The 21,548-nt window shown below is 45.4% G+C and overlaps 1 protein-coding gene across 1 annotated transcript in view; it reads left to right on the top strand.

Moving 5' to 3' along the window:
* Window positions 1-19,397, top strand: part of LOC147712019 (glutathione S-transferase omega-1-like) — a 128,734-nt gene extending 109,337 nt beyond the window's left edge. The window contains exon 6 of the mRNA XM_086922751.1: window positions 19,086-19,397. Coding sequence (XP_086778877.1) covers window positions 19,086-19,248 — 163 coding nt within the window. The 3' untranslated portion in view covers window positions 19,249-19,397. The remainder of the gene's footprint in view (window positions 1-19,085) is intronic.
* The last annotated feature ends 2,151 nt before the right edge of the window (window positions 19,398-21,548 follow it).

The following is a 21,548-nucleotide window of genomic DNA, read 5'->3' as shown; positions in this document are numbered from 1 at the left end:
TGCCACCTACATTTAGCTAATTGATGTATGCCTGTAAATACCGGAACACTGGTACTCCCATTTCAGTCGAACTAAAAGGAGTTTTAGTCTGGAATAGGATTTGCGTCCCACTTTTAGTTATGCCTACATTTCTTTAATAAACTCTGGAGCACTGCTAGAGATAATCGCATACATAGCCAGTCGAGCCATGGATCTCTAAGAAACGCTTTTCTTACAGTTAAGGATGCCTTTAAGTTCAAGGATGTCCTGGACGAAATAGAACACTGTTTAGCCAAGTGTCTCTACATGCAGTTCAGGTATGGATCTTTACCTCTCCGGGCCTTCACTGCAAAGTGAGAGCATGCACAACGGGCCAAGGAGCTGCAATGCCCGGCCTTTGATGAACAGAAAGAAACAATTTAGCACATTATTTTCTTTTGCCCAGCCTATGTGTCCCAAAGGAGGTGTTGGATAATACCACTGTGTCGGGCTCTTGGAGTTAGGGAACACGAGGAAGTACTCAGGATTCTGAGATATGATATATGTAGGTTGTCAATTTCTGCTCTGTCTTGTTTTCTGATGAGTGTGTAGAGAATAAGGTACAAGCTGAGTATCTCTTAAGTAAACTTGTATAGTGATGAACAGTAACACAGCTGTTGGTACAATCTTTGGAGAATAGGAAGACTTTTACTGGTTGGTTAGCAGGATCTGTTTTAGAGTTTTTATATTCTTTTAACCCTTTAGCAGGTGATTAAACTATTTTATTGTCTAGAAAATCATGTACACCCAGTTTTAGGATAGCTGAATATGCAATTATGTCAACTATAAATTTAAGCCTGGGAGGTCAAACCACTCCCCGAAATATTGCATAAAACTATTACATTGCAGGTGCCTGACTAATAGCAAGGAGTCATAGGTTGCTTCATTGTATATAATATTGCACAATTTTGCACATTTATAAAGTAAATGCTAACTGCTAAATGCTATTTTTTATTTCATGTGCTGGTATGGCTTATAGCAGAAATAAAGTTTATAAAATAAAGTAAAGTTACCTCCAACAGACATGCAGGTGCCTCGTCGTGGACGCAAATACATGTCACCATTGAGGAAGTTCACAGATAAGTAAGGGTGATAGAGCAGCAGCAGCTCTTCTATTATAGTATGTAGGACGTTGCCTCCCACCCCTGAAGCGACCACCAGGGTCACAAGTTTTAACTATGAGTACCATTAACTTTTCCTTTACTGTTTTCCCCCAGCTGCGGATCTGTGTCCTTGGGTTTCTTTGAAAGGTGGGGACAGCACAGTCGATTTGCAGACAGCAATGATTAATTCAGATGTGCATGTCATGTTGGGCAGGTCTTTTACAGTGGACAACCCAAAATGCATGCTTCATGCCTCTGAAGCCTGCACTGTGTTAAGGAACCAGAGAGAACACAACACTGCCATCAGTCTTCAGAGCAGTGTGTTCACCGGCCACAACCAATCTCTAAAGTTACTACTAACAAGGCATGGATTGATTCTAGTCAGAGTGGTTCAGGTTGGCTTGTCCCTTCGAGTCCACACTCACAAGGCGGTGTTGGAGTATTGTAGAACTTGGGCAATCATTGTCTGGCTTTATTTTGTAGTCATGCCGTGATAGATCATGTCTCAGTACCTACTGCGTGCTGAAATGCTGCTCTCCTCACACATAGCAACAGTGATAGCATTGTGCTCAAGGTGAGTTGAAGAGACTAGTTGCTTTGTTGTTTCATCCTCTTCATCCCGGAGCACGTGTCTCCAGGCCCTGCTGAGTGGCAGTCCAGGCCTGTTCTTTGGATGTGGTGATAGAAAACTTGAATTACTCCAGTACTCAGCATCTTACGCCACCATGTTGTTCACACTTAATTCAGAAAAGTATTTTTTTAATACTCAAGTGACTTCAGTTTCTAGTTCCCACTCAGTACTTTGAATCTGTTCAGAGCATTATCTTGTGTCACGCTTGAGGAATAGAGCATTATCACCGATAGGCCAGCTGGTGGATGTGCAGGCGAAAGAATAATACTCTATCTCTAATTAAAGAGAGGGACCCAAAACACCAAAGGGGTAGGGTTCCAAAAGACAATATATCATTCTGTGACATATTGAAAGAATAATACTGTCAAAGGGTTAATTGTAGGAAAACATTGGTTGACTTGTTTTTTTTGTTCTTTTTTTCTGTTTCATGGCGTGAGCAGGCTGTTTCTAGCCATTGTTTAAATAGAGCTAGGGTGTGAGTTAGAGTTTATCTATTGCCAGAGGCATTACAATCAGTACGTTTACTTGGCGAGACTATGGCCAGATGTACGATCCTTCCATTTTGCGAGGCACAAATTGCATCGTTTTGCGAATCAAAATTTGCAACTCGCAAAATGGAATGTACAACAGTGTCTCAGACACTGTTTGCGATTCCCAATGGGGTCGCAAACGACCTGCCTCGTTAATATTCATGAGGCAGGTCGTAATTTGCTACCCATTGGAAATGGCCAGCACTCACAGGAATGGTGGCCTGCTGGGGTCATTTTACCACCATGTCTGTGAATGCTTTTTCAATAAAGCAGTTTTTTTATATGCAGCCTGTTTTCCTTAAAGGAAAATGGGATGTGTTTAAAAAAGAAAAGTGAAGCGTTTCCATTTAATTTTTTAAGAGTAGGCAGTTGGGACCACTTTCTGCTCTTGAAAAGTATTTTTGCTGCCAGTCACAAAGGGGAAGGGATCCCCTGGTAACCCCTAACCACCATTTTAAAAAAGGTGGTAAACTGCAAGTGTTTTGCGGTCGCAAAACAATCATATATGGAAGTGTGACCTGCGCAAACCCTATTTTGCGAATTGGTAATAGTTATCGACTTGCAAAATACAGTTTGTACATTGCACAGGTGAAAGGAAGTAGACTCCAACCAGGTAGGTGAGGAGAGGGTACTTTATTCATCCAGCTTCAACAGCTCCCCGGCAGCAACTGCCGGAGAAAGAACTTTCCCCACAGAATGTTCCACGCAGGGAACGCACAGAACAAGATTCCAACAACAGGCCAATTTTGCTGTCGCAAACGGGCCACTTTCTGGTTTGCAACCACCAAAAATGGCCTACATGAAGTGAAACTGGTGAGTCACCCTGGGGATAAATTCCCCCTTTGCTCACGGTAAACCATATTGTAGCAGCTCTCAATTCCAGTCAGTTCAATCGACCTATCATCCTCAAGAGGTCGATGAAGTGATCACTTGGGAGTGTAAAACAATAACAACCTCATTTATACTAGCTGCAGTGGCTGTATAAATGGGGAAATATGAGTAAAACGTGTTTGAGCTATGCACTTTTCCCTCATATTTTTACTATGTCCTCAGTGGCAATAAAATGTGATGACATGCCCTCTTAAGATGTGGAGATTGTGAGGAAAAAGTGTACTTCTTTACTCTTATGTATCGCCATTCATTTTCCTCTTCTTCATATGGAACCTGAGATGTATGCCATGTAGACGAGAAACTGCATTCATTATCCACCTGCTTTCAGCTAGTGTTTTATAAAGGACACATTGAACCAAGGAGAAATTAGAAAACAAAAGCTCTAAAAACCAGAAGCACTGTGTCACCCAATATATAGAGGATTAAAACAAAAACGTTTACTTTGGAAGAAAGATGGAACAGTAACTGTGTGGAAAGTCAGGAAAAAATTAAATTGCACAACTGATGTTGTTCTTACTGCCTGCGGCTGTTGACAAGGCTGCTGCTGTTTTATTCTCACTACTTTGGGTTTTATAGTGTGCACGCTGACTCCTAGGGTGCTTTTAACTTTTACTGCACTTTTTGGCATTTCTTACCTTCTGTGTGCTTTTGGCACTTGGTCCCATTCCATCGCAGCTTTGTGCCGTTTGCGTGGAGGGCGTTCTCTTTCATCTTTCACTCTCTGCCCTGCCCTGCTGGTGACACACTTCCAGGGTCAGAGGGGCTGGTCTAGTTTCGCCGCTGCATCCTCCATTTAAACACAATGTGACAGTGGGCGTGCAGCGGGTGCGCCACTGGTGCGCCTAAGGCATGCTTAAGGCATGCCCGTCTGCGCCAATCCGCGCCTGGACTTCGCCAGACGCCACACATGCTGCCTGTCCACTTGAGGAAAAGCAAACCTACTCGTGTCGAGACCTACTGGCTATCAGGTAACTGGTCAGCTTATGCGATGATCACCCATGTAATTTGCTTGAAGGCCTGTTCTGATGTAGATGTTGTGGGTTCAATTCTTGGGTAATTACATACCCTCCTACTTCCTTCTCCCCCCCAGGTGCATCATTAAACTCCTCAGCCTTAACTGCCGTTCCGTAGCAAAGCATTTTGCAGAGGTTTATGATCTGTGCCAGAATGAGTCACCTGTGCTTCTCTTTCCAACAGAGATCTAGCGCTCAGCTGATATGGTGGCTGAGCCAGGTCTGGCGCTTCCCCGGGGCTTCAGCATTGTGAATCTCAACAGAGAAACGAGAGGAGGTGATATCGCAGTTACCTTTAAATCCTGCTACACCTGTATCTTCGTGAAAGGGGTCTTGGTTGGCCGTGAGTGCGTGCGGTTAAGGATCTCCCTCAACGCCAGTTATACAATGTCCGAGTTATTGGTCCACCGACTGCCGGGGCCCTCTAAAGAGTTCAGGGTGGCACTAACTGATGCAGTAAGTTCTTTGGCTATGAGATCTGCCAACTAAAGCATTATTGGTGACTTAAACCTACATTTGGATAATATGCATGACTCTGAAACGGGTAATTTTTAGCAGACCTTGCTGCCCTTCAGCTGATTCAACTTGTTCCAGGCTGTACCCATTTTGCAGGCCACTTGCTTGACCCAGTTTTTTTTAATCTTCCTGCCCTCACAGTTAATACTCCCATCCCTATGAGCTGGTCCGATTGCAATCTGGTAACCATGATACTCTCGGGGGTAGAGCCCTTACAGAGGGTGGCCCAGAAGTCAATCCTTAAACGTCCCTGGCACAAACTGGACATTGATCAATTTCATGCCCTCCTCTCTACTTACACCCTCAGCATGCCGAATAACCCTGATGCAGCCGATAAAGCCCTATCCGACAGGATTCGGCGGCCTCTTGACACACTCATCCCTGTAAAGTGGTCTAAGAGTTGCAACAGTAAATCCAGCCCCTGGTATAGTAGTAAACTTACTACTATCCGAAAAGCATGCAAAAGGTTGGAACGGGCATGGAGACGGGATAATGATCCAGTCCTGAAGAGGCATTATCAGGCAGCCATCAAGAATTATCACAGGGCCATCCAGAAGGAAAGGGCGGCCTACTTAGCTGACGAAATCAGAAGTAGCAGCAATCCTGCTAAAAGTAGTTTTTCAATACTTAAAGATCTCAAAGTGGCAGGGTCACCTACAACGCACCTGATTTTGTTTGACCAGCAATGTGAGAATCTTGCCACTTTCTTCATGAAGAAGGTGGAGAACATCTATAGGACCTTCCCCCTTACCTCAATCAGATCAGGGCCTGTTCATAGACCCCTCTCCACCCGCTCACTGGCTGTGTTTCCATCGATCTCCCAAGATGAGATGCGTATGTTATGTAGTAGGGTTAAATCAGGTTCTCTTAAGCCTTAGCAATTTCTTAAATCTCTGCCTTTGCTCCTTACACCTCTGTGTCGGCTGATTAATCTGTTCCTATCCATGGCGGCTTACCCCAGGGCTTGGAAACAAGCCATGGTGGTCCCTCTGTTAAAAAAACCTACATTGTACGCCACCAAACCGGAGACCTTTCGCCCCATCTCTGTCCTGCCGTGGGTGTCCAAGATCGCCAAGGCTTACAATAACTCCAGTTTGACAGGACACTTGAAAAACAACAGCACGCTTGACTCCTCTCAGAATGGTTTCCGCCCGGGTCACAGTACGGAGACTGCTCTCCTAGCTGTGACCGAACATCTGAGGGAGGCCTTAGATGTTTGACCTACCTCAGCGCTGATACTATTGGATCTCAGCGCTGCGTTCGACATGGTATTGCATCAGATCCTGTTGCAATGGTTGGAGGAGGCTGGCATCGAGGGCCGGGCCCTGGGATTGTTCGCCTCTTTTCTATCTGATAGAATCTTCCAGGTAGCGGCACCCCCTTTCGCCTCCCTGATGCACACTATCAAACAAGGGGTTCCACAAGGCTCAGCATTGAGCCCTACGCTATTCAACTTGTATGTCCATCCTCTAGCAGCAGTGGCCAGGAGTAGAGGACTAACGGTGGAAATCATATGCTGATGATACTCAGTTAATAGTAGCACTCTGATGACTCCACGCAGGGTGCTCTTAAGTTCAGGAGCCATCTTGTGGCCGTCGTAGAGTGGCTAAGGGAGAGATACTGAGCTGTGGAGTGAGAGCTGGTGGCCGGTGACCTTGGGTTGCGCACCCACCCCCAAACAGGTGGTTAAACACCTGGTTGTACGGGTTGACTCAGCCTCATCTTTCAGGTCCAAATTGAGAAAGTTGCTGGACCACCTGCGAGGGCTTAAACCGCTATTGTTTTTTTTATCCCACAGTCCGTCGAGTCTTCATCCAGGCCTCCATTATCTCTAGGCTGGATTATGCCAGTTCACTTTACCTAGGGGTTAACAAGGCTGAAATCCTACCTCTGTAGAGGGTTCAAAATGTGGCTGCTAGAACTCTTCTTGGCCTCTCTAGAACTTGCCCTACGACCACGCCATCCGACGACCACATTGGCTACCGGTAGCGAGGCGCATCGAGCTCAAGTCCATCTGCATTGCCTATAAAATTAGGAATTTCTCCTCCCCAGATATCCTGGCAAATCTGCTTTCACCTTATACACCTACTCGCCAACGACGATCTATGAGCCAGCATTTGGCGGTTGTTCCTTGGGTGAGGAAAGTGCAGGCACTCTGGCTGCAAAGCTTTGGACCTCTCTTCCTGAGCACATTTGTAGCATTGACAACTACCTGGCATTCGGCAAGGCCATTAAAACACACCTTTTCCCTTAGTTTTAGGCCTTGCCTTCTGTTAGTATCCTCCCAACCTCCGTCTGTTAGCGCTGGGATGCCCCTTTGAAGGGCAGATGTGCTCTATACAAAATCTGTAACATAACATAACATTAGTATCTTTGAGCTATTGCGTGAGCTGAAGAAAGCAATGGAATTTTGACTAACTTAATATCGTTATGCTTTCATCACTTTTTATCAGTGAACTAGTGTTCAAAAGTATATAACTTCTGAAGTAAATCCCTGCGCGCATCAGAGAAGCAAAAGGCAAAGCTTTACTCCTCTGGTGGGGGCCAGTGGTGGCTGCTAAGGTATGGGGGTGGCGTGAGAGGTGGGGGGGGGGGGTTAAAAAAACATTCACTTACCCGATCTCGCCGCATCTCTCCTCAGTCTATTCCCATATTGTGTCTCTTCCAGTAAGCACCCAGGCTCCCCTGAGCCAACCACAGTGCTGCAAGGCAGTGTTGTGATAGGTCTGAGAACTATGGTTCGACTCTCAGACAGGAGCTGGGGGCCTGAGCATGTTCTCCACATAGGCTGTAAGACAGCCTAGGTGGGGAACATGCAAACTAAGCATGACACTTTGGCCGGTTCGTCAGGTGGGCCAAGCAAGCTCCTCCCTGCCTGTGACGCTACTAAAAATACAACGAAAATAACTTCTGTTATTTTCATTTTCTTTTTTCTTTTACACTGCTCCATGAGCAGTGGGGCGACGATCCTCCGCCTTAGCGGAGGAGCCGCCACTGGTGGTGGCAATCGCCAATCAGAACTCGGAGCATGTGCAGGTACATGCTTCATGCTATCAGCGCCAGTGTCTGAATCAATCCACCAGTTTAACCCATAATGGCACGAGAGCCGCACACCGTAGAAAACACGCACCTTTAGGAAAAGATGCAGGTTTCTATAAATATTGGGTACAGACATTATCCGCCCATGCGTAAACAGAAAAAAAAACGACTGACAAATGTGTGAAGAACAAGTAGAAGGGCAGGTCAGGTATTAATAAGGGTGTAATTTACTATCAGCGCCTAAAACCTGGATCTTCTCTACAAAAACTCCTTCATTAAGGCTTTTTTCTGGTGTGTAGCATTTCTCTGCGGAATCGTCACTGGTAACTGAGATCACTTTGTAAACTCTTTCCTTTGCTGTGCCATTGCTATCTATCTGCGGTGGATGACATTACAGAATATTTCAGCAGGAAGGCCTTCGTATCTTTGAATCTTCTTGTGCGGACACTTTCATCAAACATGTATTGATAGCCTTTTACATGTTACCCTGTTATGAATGAAAAAAGGTATGCAGGTAATACTTACAGATTTCTGCAAAGTCAGCCTCTGTGGACATCTTGAAGCTCCCGAACGGGAGGTCCAAGGAAGTCAGAGTAGGCAGCTATAACTAATTGGATTTCTCTATCATGTCACATACACACTAGTTCCCTTCGGCTCTGTCCTACACTCTCTCCCTCCTCTTTCATTTATTTATTTCCTAGTTCTTTACCCCTAACTGTGTTTGTTGTATCTTTCTCCTGTATTTTCTATTTATCTCTCAATTATGCACACAATATGATCTCCTTTCTCGCGTTTCTCTCTCTTTCTCTGGGTTCCTCAATCTCGATCTCTTTCTATCTCTCTACTTTCCCTCTTTCTCCCTCCCTTTCTGTTTCTCCTGCGCCCTTTCATTGTTTTTTTCATCCTCCTCCCTCGCTCTGTTTCCACTCCTCTACCCTCTCATCTCCTCCTCTCCCTCTTTTGCCCTGTTACATATCCCTGGGCCCAGGGCTTTAATTGCTTGCTGCACTGTACGGTTACGGCAGGCTATTTTTAGGTGTGTAGGGGCAGGTGACTGTCACACGCTCCCATGTTAGTAGAATGTACTTGCCCGGGTTTGTCCGCTGAAGTTAGTGTGACTCAGCTTTTCATCCTTGAGGGCGCTGGATGTTACTGGTGTGTGGGCGGGAGGTTCGTGGCTTGCCCTCATGGCACTGTACAGTTCCTGCCGGTGTTTCTGCGCTGATGTTAGCAAAGCAGCGCAGCCTTTCGGCCTTCAGGGGTCGCTACACTTTGCCTTGTAAAGCAAGTTGTGATCATGTAGGTGTGGGCTGGTGTCTGGCATGCCCCCAATGAGGGCACAGTACCTACTTCCCCAACCTAATGTGGCTGTGTAACAAATGGTACTGGCGACCCTGGGATAGGGGAGCCAACTTCGAATTGTTACATCAGGGGGCCACCCAGGTACAGGCATGATCGGCAGGGCGCTGCGGCCGCAGCAATAACGACATGCACACACAGTATCTCTGATAAACGCGGACTTCCTAGCACAGCTCTGCCCACTTTTATTTATACACGCTCCCAGGCCATCCGATGTGAACGCAGGGGCTGGGTCTTCGGCGCGCGCTGGCGGCAGACCACTAGTGCGACAACCGTTACATACCATCTCAAATCAGTCCTTGACCGGTTCTCGTGAGTCTCACAGTTCACTTACTTGGCAGGCAAAGTCTCTCAGGCGAGTGCTCGGCTGGAGGTTGTCTCTAAGAGCATACCTGGATAGGCCTCGGCTGGCGCTGGCTGCAGGAGCCGGGGTGTTGGGCGTCTGGGGTTACATCGGGGGCTCTTGGGTTGCTTCCGGACTTCCAGGTGGCAGCGTTGGTTCTGAATCGCCGCCCTCGGCCTCTCAAGGTGTTTCTTGGTTGGCACTGAGTTCTTCGGGGCTGGCAGTGATCTTTGGGTACTGGAAAGGGTTGACTATCTGTTTGAACCATGAGATGTTGCAGGCCACAGTTTCCCCCTCTTTTTTGACTCTCACCATGGTCCCCTTCACCTCGACAACTGTCCAGTAACCAGACTCATACCGGGTCCGGAATTTCCCTCCTGGCCTTCAGTCTCTTATGATGACTGTATCTCCTTGACGCAGCTGCCTGGACACGGCTCTCCTGGCTTGGCTGGCAGTGTTGTTCTGCTTTTCTCTTTGCCTGAGGGTGCCCTCTTTGTCAAACGGGGAAAGGGTACACCCCGGTGCTGTGGGAAGGCCTCCCAGCCAATTTCCTTTGAACATTAACCCCCAGGGCGCTTGGCGTGTGGAGCTGTGAGGGGTGCTCCTGTATTCACGCAGGAACCTTTGCAGCTGCTGTTCTGGATCACTATGCTCCGCTACTGCAATGTGAAGAGCCTTGTTAATTGTTCTCCTAAATCATTTGATCTCCCCAATGCGAGGTGATGCACCTGTGCCGGATTCAGTGGTGTTGTAGGAACTCCCAGAATTCGTGTTCCTGGAACGGGGTCCGTTGTCACTTCTGAGTTCTTCCCGACATCCAAACATAGAGAAGATCTTGTCTAGGGCAGGGCCTGTATCCGAGAAGGCTGTTGAGGTGACGGCCGCTACCACAGGGTATTTTGAGTAGCTGTCTATCAGGGCTAGGGTGACCCGGCCATCCGGGAAGCTCCCGAAATCCACACTCAGCTTCTCCTAGGGGCTTTGTCCTTGTTCCTCGGTGTGGATGGGCCCACTCATCACCTGACTGGAGGGGCACCTCCGGACTGTCTCTTCCACCTGGGCATCCATCCCTGGGAACCATACTTTCTCTCGCATGCGGGCCTTAATCTTTTCCACTCCTTGGTGCCCTCCATGGACAAGTTGTGTTGCTCATAGTTGGAGGGACGCGGGGATAACAATGCGCAGCCCTCTGAGTAGGATTTCTTCTTGGTTGAGGCTCAGCTCATTCCTGACTCTCCACATATGTATCAAGCTTTCTTTCATGGGGCCAGTCCACGAGTCGGCTGAGTGCAGAAATCGACGCCACTGCCCTTCTTGGACGGCAGCACGTAATATGGTGATGACGTGGTCTTCTTTGGCGGCCACCGCCACTTCTTCGAGGGTCAACGCTCGAGGGCACGTGAGTGCTGAAATCCTGTTTAGGTGGGCTTCGGTGGCATCAGTGCTTGGTTCGTCCTGCCCCCCTTCCGTTGTGTCTGGGTGTCTCGAGAGGAAGTTGGCAGGGTTCTTGGCACCGGGCCAAAACACCACATCCATTTCATAGTGTTGGAGCTCGATGGCCCACCGTTCGATATGCGGTGGTGGGTAGGGTGCTTATCCTTTGAATAACGGCACCAGGGGATGGTGATCCCTGACGACAGTAAACGGGTGCCCACATATGTATAAGTGGAAGTGTCTGCAGGCCCAGCAGATTGTCAGAGCCTCTCTCTCAATCTGAGCGTATCGTTTCTCATAGGAGAGAGTGCTTTGCTGGCATAGGCTAGGGAGGCCCATCGTCCGGGCTCTTGTTCCTGAGTCTGGACTGCCCCTAGGCCTATGGGGCTGGCGTCCACAAGTATTACTGCTCGCCTGGCGGGGTTGAAATACACCAGCGCGGTGTGATCGAGGAGAGCAATCTTGACAGCTCGGAAGGCCGTCTCTTCAGCTGGGCCCCATCGCTACATGGTGTCCGCTCAGGTGAGGTTTCGGAGTGGTTCCGCCAGGGTGGCTAGGTCCGGGATGAAACGACCACAGTTTGTAGCCATCCCTAAGAAGCTGTAGACTTCAGCTACAGTTTAAAGGGGCTGTTGCATTCTTGATGACTTGGGGCTTCCGCGGGTCGACTTGTATGTCCTCCTGTGTAAACGTGTATCCAAAGAATTCTATACTTTGTTGGAACAGCAGGCACTACTCCCTGTGCAGGGTGGCCCCGTGGTCCTGGAGTCTCTTCAGTTGCTCTTACGTGCATGTAGTGTTCTTCAGCCGTCTGTGAGTGGATGAGAATGTAATCACTCACGTTCAACACCCCAGGTAGACCAACCAGGATTTCTTTGACTGCATTTTGGAAGATTTCAGTGGCAGAAGAAAGGCCAAAATTCTGACGTTAGTATCTTCGGAGCACTAGATGGGTGCTGAACGTGGTTATATATCAGCTCTCTTTCGCTAACACCAGCTGATGATAACCAGCGTTCAGGTCCAGCTTTGAAAACCATCTGGAACTGTTCAGGTCGGCCACTATGTCATCCATGGTCGGATGGCCTGGTTGGGAAGGTGCATGTCGATACAGAGTCTGATCTTCCCCGGTTGGCGCAGCTTCTCTGCAATCACCATTGGGGATACCCACGGCGGTTGCCCTGACACTTTCTCTATGACTCCTTGTTCTTCCAGCTTCTGCAGCTCTTCCTCTACTAGTGGTTGAAGCTGGAAAGGTAATCTCCTGTTCCATAGCATGGTTGGCATGACAGTCGGGTCTATGTGTAGTTTGAGGGGGGCTCTCTTGATGCGTCCTAGTCCCTTGAACAGGTCTTCAAACTGGCTGAGGAGTTCTTTGGTCTGATCTGCTCATACACTTCTGGCAAATTTCAATAATCCCAAGCCTTCTGCTGCATGGCTTCTCCACAGTGTATCTGTCTCCTGGTTGATGGTGTGGATGTCAATTGTGATATCTGTGTCTTCCGACCGCACTGGCACAGTCATTTTGCCTCTAAGGTGTAGTGGCGTGTTGCTTCCATATGCAAAGATCTTAGCTTTGATGGCCTCATTTCGGGTCTGCGGTTGATGCATTGTAGGATTAGGCATATTACGGGTTTTTAAGAAGGAATAAAGTATAGAAGGTATACTGTATAACCTGTTATGAGATGGCTTATATTGTAATCTGAGATAAGACAGAAATGAGCATGTTAAGGACCAATGCCATCATGACAAGTTGTGTACCAACTCATGATGTGAATAAATGGTGGCCGTTTTAACGCCACAATGGTCTTGGTGTACATAATTGATGGGAACGGCTGGAGGGCCCATGAGATGCTCGCACAGCTGGTGGGTGGTTAGCATAGTGTGCCGCCCGACTGTTTTTTTGCTTCTTTCATCATTGCATCCAGATATATAATAAAAGTAACATTACACCTAGCCAGGACTGGTGGCTTTGTCATGGTTCTTAATTACATAAGGTGAATAAGCAACAACTATGGCTTTGTTGTATATAATATTGAAAATGCTTCAGCTCTAACATGATGAGACTGGGAAAGAACTATAACGAGTCTTTTTGAAGTTGCATCAAAGGCAGTGCTGCAGAGATAAGATTTGTTTTTCACTCTGAGGGTGAACACCAAATTGGAGAGCCCAATAGGGACCCGTCTCAGCACCTGCTTTAAAACTGCCAATACTCGGCGTCGGCAGGACCTGGTCCACTTAAAGCCCTGCATGAACCTGATATCCATAAAATGTGTCATTCCTTATGGATCTCTCTGAGAGTACCCCATGTTTCTGCTCGATGGGGCAGTAATTCTAATACTGAAGTAGCTGACACTTCTAAAACCTCCATTGTTTGAAGTATTTTACGTAACAAAGGAAACCTATAAGGCAAACACTTCATTTCTTAACACCTTAGCAGCTATGCAACGTCCAGCTCCAGTGCTGAACGTACCATTGCGCAGGTGCAGTTGGAACGTCCAACGGCCGACGGCAGCACTCCAGAGGTAGTGGTGCCGTCGGCCGTTGGACTGGCGCAGCACTTATGAGGTTAACACTAGCTTTTCTGAGTGACTGTGAACCACTAAAAACAAATATGTCCATTAAAAACAGCCGACCCACAGTGGTTTTCAAGAACTTTTTTAACTCTGTTTGGTTTCGCTGCTGTTGGTAGAAAAAAGCCTACATTTGCCGTAAAACCCTTTAACCTCTCATCAAGGGTAGTAAGCACTATACAAAAACAATAACATACAATGTAAATCGTGCAAAGCACATCATGAAGTCTCTTCAAAAATTCAAAAAAGGATATATGTTTTGTGAACATGCTGAAGCATTTCACATTAGTACATCAGATTATATCACTCAAATGAGTGGCTTTTATTAAAATTATAGTTTTTTTAGCATGAACTTACTAGAAATGTTCAGGCCTCAGCCTTACAACAAGAATGTCATTCGGTTTTTTGTTAAAATCTGCAGATGATAATGCAGATGATGGATCATGTGGCAAATGTGGTAAACCTATTATTATGCAAAAACCACAAGGGCCGCACAATCGCATGCTTCCAGTGGCCCTGAATATTATACTTAGAGCAACGCAGTAGTCTAATAAATCAAACATGAGAGGTTATGTACAGTACAGATCCTAAACCTCACATATTTGAAGGTGCTCTCATGTGAAAATGAAGAAAAAGAAGGCTCTGTCAAACGAAATATTCACATAGGACATACAATTTGTTTGGTCATATGGGCAAGCCGGGACTGATCCTAGGATTCCTCGTTTCACATTGCGCTATTCAGTCACTAGATGGGCGACCTTCTCCCATTTTTTATCATAGGCTAATGCTCTGTCTTTAATTCTTGGTATATGAGGTTAGTTGTTCCTGAAAGATGCCTATAGATTTTGTATTTATATTGCCACATTTGCTGTGCTTCAATGACATCGGTCAAATGTCAGGTATGTCTTCTAGCAAATTGCTGCTTATTTATTTAGCATGGGGATTGGTGTTTATAAAATTGTCTCACTTTGTAGTCAGAGAAAGAATAGTAAAGTGAATTATGTAATAATCTTGCTGAGGTACAGAGAGTGTGAAAGGCCATAGGATGTCATGTGTTTGTAATGCAGAATACAAACTGCAAATGAACTGTGCACATTCAGCAGTTCAAAAAGCAAAACTTAAGTACTTTTTTTATTTTTAAAAATTCTGAAGTGTGATAGAAACAAAGTTTTTCATAGGATCAAATCACATTAAGACACTTTTTCTTGGTGGTGCACAAATGATAAATATGCACTGAAACCGGATTTCCACACATCTTCATTTGTGTGCAGTATAATTTTATCAGCATAACGGTATGTTCAAATTTAGTGGCCATTTCAATGGAAAATGTGTTATCTGTAAATGACAGTGCGCTACCACACAATGCTTAGTTACATTAAAAAAACGCCTGCCTATATGTTCATTAAAGCTAGATGGATAGCGAAAGATTGTCATGCTAAGAAGTGGGTCGTGGTTCTTAAATGTTTGTGAAGCATTGAGGTAGAGCACTGGTGGCAGGCAGAGCTACATATAAAGGGGTGGCTCATTTTATGCTTTGGATTGCCAGAGCCAGGTATTTAGCTCGGGCCTTTAGCCCCTTCGACGCTGATGACGAGCTGGGCTCGTCATCGCGTAGCCTCCTCGCACGCTGATGACGAGCCCAGCTAGTCACGCAAAGTGCTTTTTTAAAAAACCCAGCGTGCGAGCGGAATTCCGCTAGCGCGCATGCGGTTAATGCCTCGTCCATCTTTATTTTATGATGCTATGAAGCGTAGCCCTTTTACATGCCATAGTAGTATTCAAGAATTTGGCAGGCAAGGAACTAATCTTTGGAGTAGTTTGCTCTCAGATTTCGGTACCCAATTCAATTTTAAGTGAGGAAACAATATATTTGTTGTGAACGTGTATTTTTAAAAGAAAGGTGTGGGTCACTCTGAAAAGCGTACAATTTGCGCACTACAGTAACTATTGAAAATAATGCAACAAGATATGGAGAACTCATATTCACATTTTTTAATATTTCAAGACTATTCTTGCTGCTAAGACAAACTCGTCCACAACTTTTACAAACTACTACTTTAAAAAGTCACCAGCCACCACTACAAGAGAGGTAGGCTAGATGTAGTAAACTATATATACATGAACTTTGGTTTGAAACAATGGAGTAAGTCTAATCCCCAGCTCTGGTCATTCCCTGAGATGGTACATTTGAGGATGATCTTTTTTCCTAAGGTGGAAACCTTGAAAGTAGTGTAAATTTGCTTCTTAGAGGCCTTGCTTTTCCAAACAATTTCGGTTTCTGAAAGTGTCTTGAGAAGTATTAGGATTATACCAAGTGCTCAACCTTGAATATAGGCATGCTGTCTCACTGTTGAAGTAAACTACAAGTGTTAGAAATTTCCCTAAAAGGATTCAGCAATGAGGTCTTACTTGGCCTCATAAGGGTGGTGTAGCTCCATTGGGTTGTATGCACCCATTGTAATACCCCATTATTCGGGTTAATTCAAACCAGTGGTTCATTTCTAAAAAACTATGTGCTGGGGCTCGTGTCAGTAGGCAGCTTACACCACCCCATTTCTCCTGTTAGCCCCACTTTTAAACAACCAACTGCTAACAATGAAAGTAGGGACATGATGTGGCGTAATGGCCAGAGCTGCTGACTTCGCAGCTGGGGAAACAAGTTCGAGCCTCAGAGTCGGCTCAACATCCTGTGATTATGAGCAAATCACTTAAACTCCCTGTGCCTATCATAAATGAGTGTGTCCTTAACTGGTGCTCATGACATGCGCTGGTGATGATTATTATGTGCTGGTGCTGAGTACCGGAACCACCGGCTCAAATTAAGCACTGATTCAAACACTGCAGCTGTTTCCTTCTTGGTTTTTTAAGTGAGAATCTTGATTTGGGTTGTGGTAATGGCATTGGGTTGATAGGGTATACTATAGTATGCCATGTTATTTTACAATATATATATAGTTTATGTCTATTAATCAATTAGTGGTTTTGGAAACTGTGCCCCTTTGGCAGTACAGATAATTTAGTTGACAAGAGTAGAGAAGTTCTGCTGTCTCTGCATTTGGTTACAGAAATAATTGTCTGTCCAATGTGTTATTTAAAAATGGTATACTTGATAATGGGCTAAATATGATTTGTCTGATCCAGTTTCTTCCCTGAGAAGTTGACTGAAATGTAACCTGAAAATGTACTTTTATTAAAGCCCTCAATATCCACAATATACAACATTGCTTTAACCTATTCTGTTCAATGCAGTCCTAAAAAGACCAGTCATATAAGGCCTCTCAAAGTGCTCAGATAGGTAATTAGCTTGATTTTTTCCTCGAGAAGTTCAAGAAGTGTAGCCTGAAAATGTCCTTTTATTAAAAGCCTTACTATCCAACATTGCTTTAACTTAGTTTGTTTAATACAGTCTTAATAGGTCAGTGATAGAAGGCCTCTCAAGGTTGTGCAAATGTAAGGTGCTCAGTGCCTCGTGTAAATCATGTAGCCAATGAGAATACGAAAATTGGATGCAATGTCAAATGGTCGTTCTGAGGAAATTCTCTACAACATGGCATAACAAATAACATCAACTGTGACATTACCTTGAGTAATGACTGCTGCTGATTAAATTCTATCCTTATTTGCACTTGGCTGGTTGAAATAATGAGACCAAAGATTTGACTAAAACTAAAACCTTTACACTGGGAACAGTCTCAACAAAGGCCTAATTTCCATGTAAATGTCACTAGGCCATAATCAAGAGATGGTAGAAATGTTGCCTTTTTGACTGTTAGTAATGGTTATTATAGTTGTTATCGAAATAACAAATAGCATATGTCAAGGTAGAGGATTTAGTTCCTCGTGAGGCTAGGTAGTCACTTCTTGTCCCACGATTCTCGACCAACACATCTGGATAGTTGTATTTCCTGCTTTTCTCAACTGGAATACTTCGAATGTACCAACGTTTCATTTTACTGAGAAAAACCTCTAATTTATCTACATTAACCGTGAATTTGTTGCCGTTATTATCATATCGTAGCCCCCCTGAGGACATTTATAGGCCCCTTGATGTGTGGTCGGAATGATGGTGTCATCAGCATATTCTTCCCATACAAGTCCCCTCTGTATTAATGGCTACGGATAAGTTAGCTGTATAAGTTAAAGAAGAGTAGAACCCGCATGGAGACTTGTTTCAGGTATTTATTGGTCATACTTATAATCTTCTTGTTAAATGCCCATTGTGACTAATTGACAGACAAATAAATAACTGTTTTTCAGAGCCAAGATACCCTTGGGTGAATGCTCGCTTTATAAATGCACGTTATGTTAATTTAAATTGGACCCAATGATACAAACAAAGAAAAAGCATTCCATAATGTAGCAGGGATTCCTCACCTCAATAATTTTGACACTAGTATATGTCTATCCACCCCGTCTAAGGCCATACAGTAATCTTTAAAGCAAACAAGCAGGCTACAGTTCTTAACTTTCACTGACTCATAACATCATGGATAATACTAATATGTGGTAATTCTATTAGTGTCGGCTCTGAATCCAGTTTGCATGAATGAGATGAGTGTTATTTAGAGTTTGAATAGAATATGTCCAAGGTCCACCCAGAGGGGAATCTCAAGGAACACAGGTGATTACTTTGCTCCCTATGAAATACTTGTAATGTCCACAAATAAGTGCTATGTCAATTAGTGTAAATAGCTACTCAGCTCTTAGGAAAACATTTTTTTATTTGTAAGCTCCCTGTGAGGTCCGCCAAGAAAATATTTACAGGTAACTAGGGAGTTACTCAGTCCCTGGAAATTACTTGTGAAATCTAACCAAGGCGCAATGTACAGGCAAGTACTTGGGTACATTTACAGAGATGAAGAGAGTTTTCTGGTTCCTAGAGAAAATTAGTGTATTTCATACATTTGCAATTTACAGAAAAGTAAAGAGTTACTGGAAAGTATCTGCACATTTTTTAGATACAATCTACAGGAATGTAGAACATTACTTATTTTTCAAGAATGCAAATACAAAGTCACCCAGGTGCGATTTAGAAGTAAAGTAGGGCATTACTCAGGAAATACATAGGTGCCTCTGTCCCATAGGAATTCAGGCTGCACCTCACCCACCGAGGTACAGTAAATCTGAAGCAGGTCTGAAGTTGGATGTGTTCCTCGTCTTCTTCAAGAGGATATGGCCAAGCAGTTAAGTATCTACGAAGTACATGCATTTAACCCTCTTCTATAGTGGAGGAGAGAACAAAACTGATTGAGTGCAATGTGCCATTAATTACCAAGAGTGAAAATTAATCCAAATATTCCTTAAGTCACGTTTTTGTTTGGTTCAGAATCTGGGGGGCAAAGTATGTGTTAATCTGTAAAAAGAAGGACACAAATGCAATGCAGGAGCTACTGCTGTATTTTGGAGATCTCCGGGGAAATATTCATGCGATGCCTGTAGACAGTGCAAGGCTGACTGTACCTGAGGAAATTAGAAAGATTGGGTTCTGCGCAAAAGCGAGGACTCATTGACCACTGCTCACAATAAAAAAAAAACTGTTTAATCGAGTTTGCTGCTGCCAAAAATGTGGCCTATGAATGATTCAACCATTCAATTTCTGCCTATTTCAGTTTTTTCTATATTTACCGTTTATTCACAGTGGTCTGAAGAACACCCCAAAGATCAATTCCTGGATAGAGCTGATGATGCAGGATCCAGCTGTCAAGGCGACGAAAATTGATGTAGAAACCATGAAAGCATTCTTTGCTTTATATGCTACTGATAATTCTCCGGATGTGCTCGACTTCGATATTAAGTCATAGGCAACACTGTGAACACAGTCCATTGAATTAGTTTCCTAATGTATGATGCTTGTTTACATTCAAATTCTGCCTGAGCTGGATGCTCAGTAGATCATATCTGTGTAATGACCTAATAAAGTTACCCTGGACACTGTTCTTTTTCACACTCAGGTATTGTTATCCTTAATGAACGGACCTAGAAACAATTGTTGTAGACATCTAGGGGCCCATTATGATGTCGAGCGGATTGCCCCCAGGCTGGCGGGGGCAATCCGCCCGACATCCGCATTTGTTTCCCCCCCGCCGCCATACTAGTGTGGCAGGGGGACCTCGGCGGACGGAAAGACCGCCCCGCCGCTTTTCCGCCCCGGTCGCCTTGCGGCAAGGGCGGAAAAGGAATAATATGGTGGGGGTGTCTATCAGACAACGCCAGCCATATTATGATGGGCAATTGTGGATGCCTTTCCGTGGCGGCAATGCTGCCACGGAAAGGCATGCAGAGAGTCCCTGCGGGGGCCCGTTGCTGGTCCTCAGGGACTCCGGGGTGTGTGGGGTGCCTATGGTACTCCCCAGCAGTTCCATGCACAGCATGGCAGGCACCGCGCAGTGCCTGCCATGCTGTGCATGGAAGTGCACAGCATGCTTTCCTGCCATTGTGGCGGGCGGTGCTAAGTGCACCGCCCGCCACAATGATAGGAATGCGGGATGCGCCTGCCACTGTGGCGGGTGCATCCTAATGCTGGCGACGGGACCCCCGCCCTTATGGCGGGCGGTTCCTACTACCTCAAGGATGGTGGGCGGGCAAAGTCCGCCCGCCATCTTAATGAGGCCCCTAATGTTTTTTGTTTATTCACCAGAAAAATGTCCCAATTATTTTATTTTGCTGAGGTTTATAGATATTCCAAGGACTAGAAAGCAAAGAGACAAATATATTAAGCTCAAATGCACAAGAAACACCTCGTCTCTCCCCTTACCCACCACCACAACTATCCTCCTCTAATCAGTACACCTTGCGAGCAGGTTTGATTAATTGCCGGTCTCTTCCCCGTCACGCCAATGACATCTGGATGTCCATCTCGTCTGATGAATGGGATATTCTCTTCCTAACCGAGTCTTGGATCACAGACTCTTCCTCGCCGGATATCTATCTGGCTATCCCCCCAGGTTATGACATCAAATGCCTGAATCGGGCTGGAGGTAAGTCTGGAGGCGGTCTAGCCGTCATATTTAAATCCTTTTTCCAGCTGACTTTCACTAAACTTGCTGATATAGGTACAATAGAAGCCATGTACTTCTCTGTCTCTGACTCCGCGTCAGTAATCTTAGCTGGCACACTAGTTTATTATCCCCCCCCGTCACCGCCCCCTCCCTCACCGCCCTTGTTCACTTATTGGCTGATCTATCTATTAAACACCAAAACTTCATTGTCCTGGGCGATTTTAACCTCCATATAGACAACCCGCTCTGTGCTAAGGCTACCAACCTGGTGGATACCATGGAGAGCCTCAACCTTAAACAACTGGTTGTAGGTCCCACCCATGTGGCAGGCCACACTCTGGACCTTATATTCGCCAATTTTCCGCTCATCACTGTCCTCCAGCCTCTCCCTCTTACCTGGACTGATCACTACCTCATTCCATTCTCTCTCACCCTGGGACGCAAATCTGCCCCAATGGCCCCTAGGAAGGAACTGGGAAGAAAGTGGCACAAGGTCACTTGCGCTACCCTGGACCCACTATTCCACTATCAGTCGGAGTACCTCTCCCCGGACATCGATGAAAATGTTTCTAGGTTGAATTCCACTCTCCTTAAAGCAATTGATTCTATTGCCCCCCAGATAACCATCTCCTCCACTAGGTCGCGACCCTCTGCTCCCTGGTTCTCCACCCCCCTTCGGGAGGAGAAAAGCAGATGTAAGGCTCTCGAACGCAAGTGGAGACTTAACTACGACCTTGAAGCCAAACATCTTTACAGGACGGCCCTAAAACAATTCCTTAAACTTAAAAAATGCGCGATGAAAGACCACTTTGCCGCTCAAATTAATAAAGCCAAAAATTCATCAAAAACGCTCTTTAGCATCGTTAAAGACTTTATTAACCCTCCGGCTAGGGCCCCCAGGACACCGCTTGTCAGGCTCTTTGCGAGGGACTCTCAGATTTCTTTCTGGAAAAGATTAACAAACTCTGTGTCTCCTTCCCCACAGAGTCTGTCATCCCGTCTTCTTTTACTAGTCCCCCAGAGTCTCCGTCCTTCCTCTCATTTAACAAACTCAACCAGGACGAGGCTATCAGACTACTCATTTGCTGTAAATCCGGTGCCCC

The sequence above is a fragment of the Lissotriton vulgaris genome, chromosome 5, assembly GCF_964263255.1.
Source record: "Lissotriton vulgaris chromosome 5, aLisVul1.2, whole genome shotgun sequence".
Lineage (NCBI taxonomy): Eukaryota > Metazoa > Chordata > Amphibia > Caudata > Salamandridae > Lissotriton > Lissotriton vulgaris.
The sequence above is the reverse complement of the archived record's forward strand: the minus strand, read 5'-3'. Positions and strand labels throughout refer to the sequence as shown.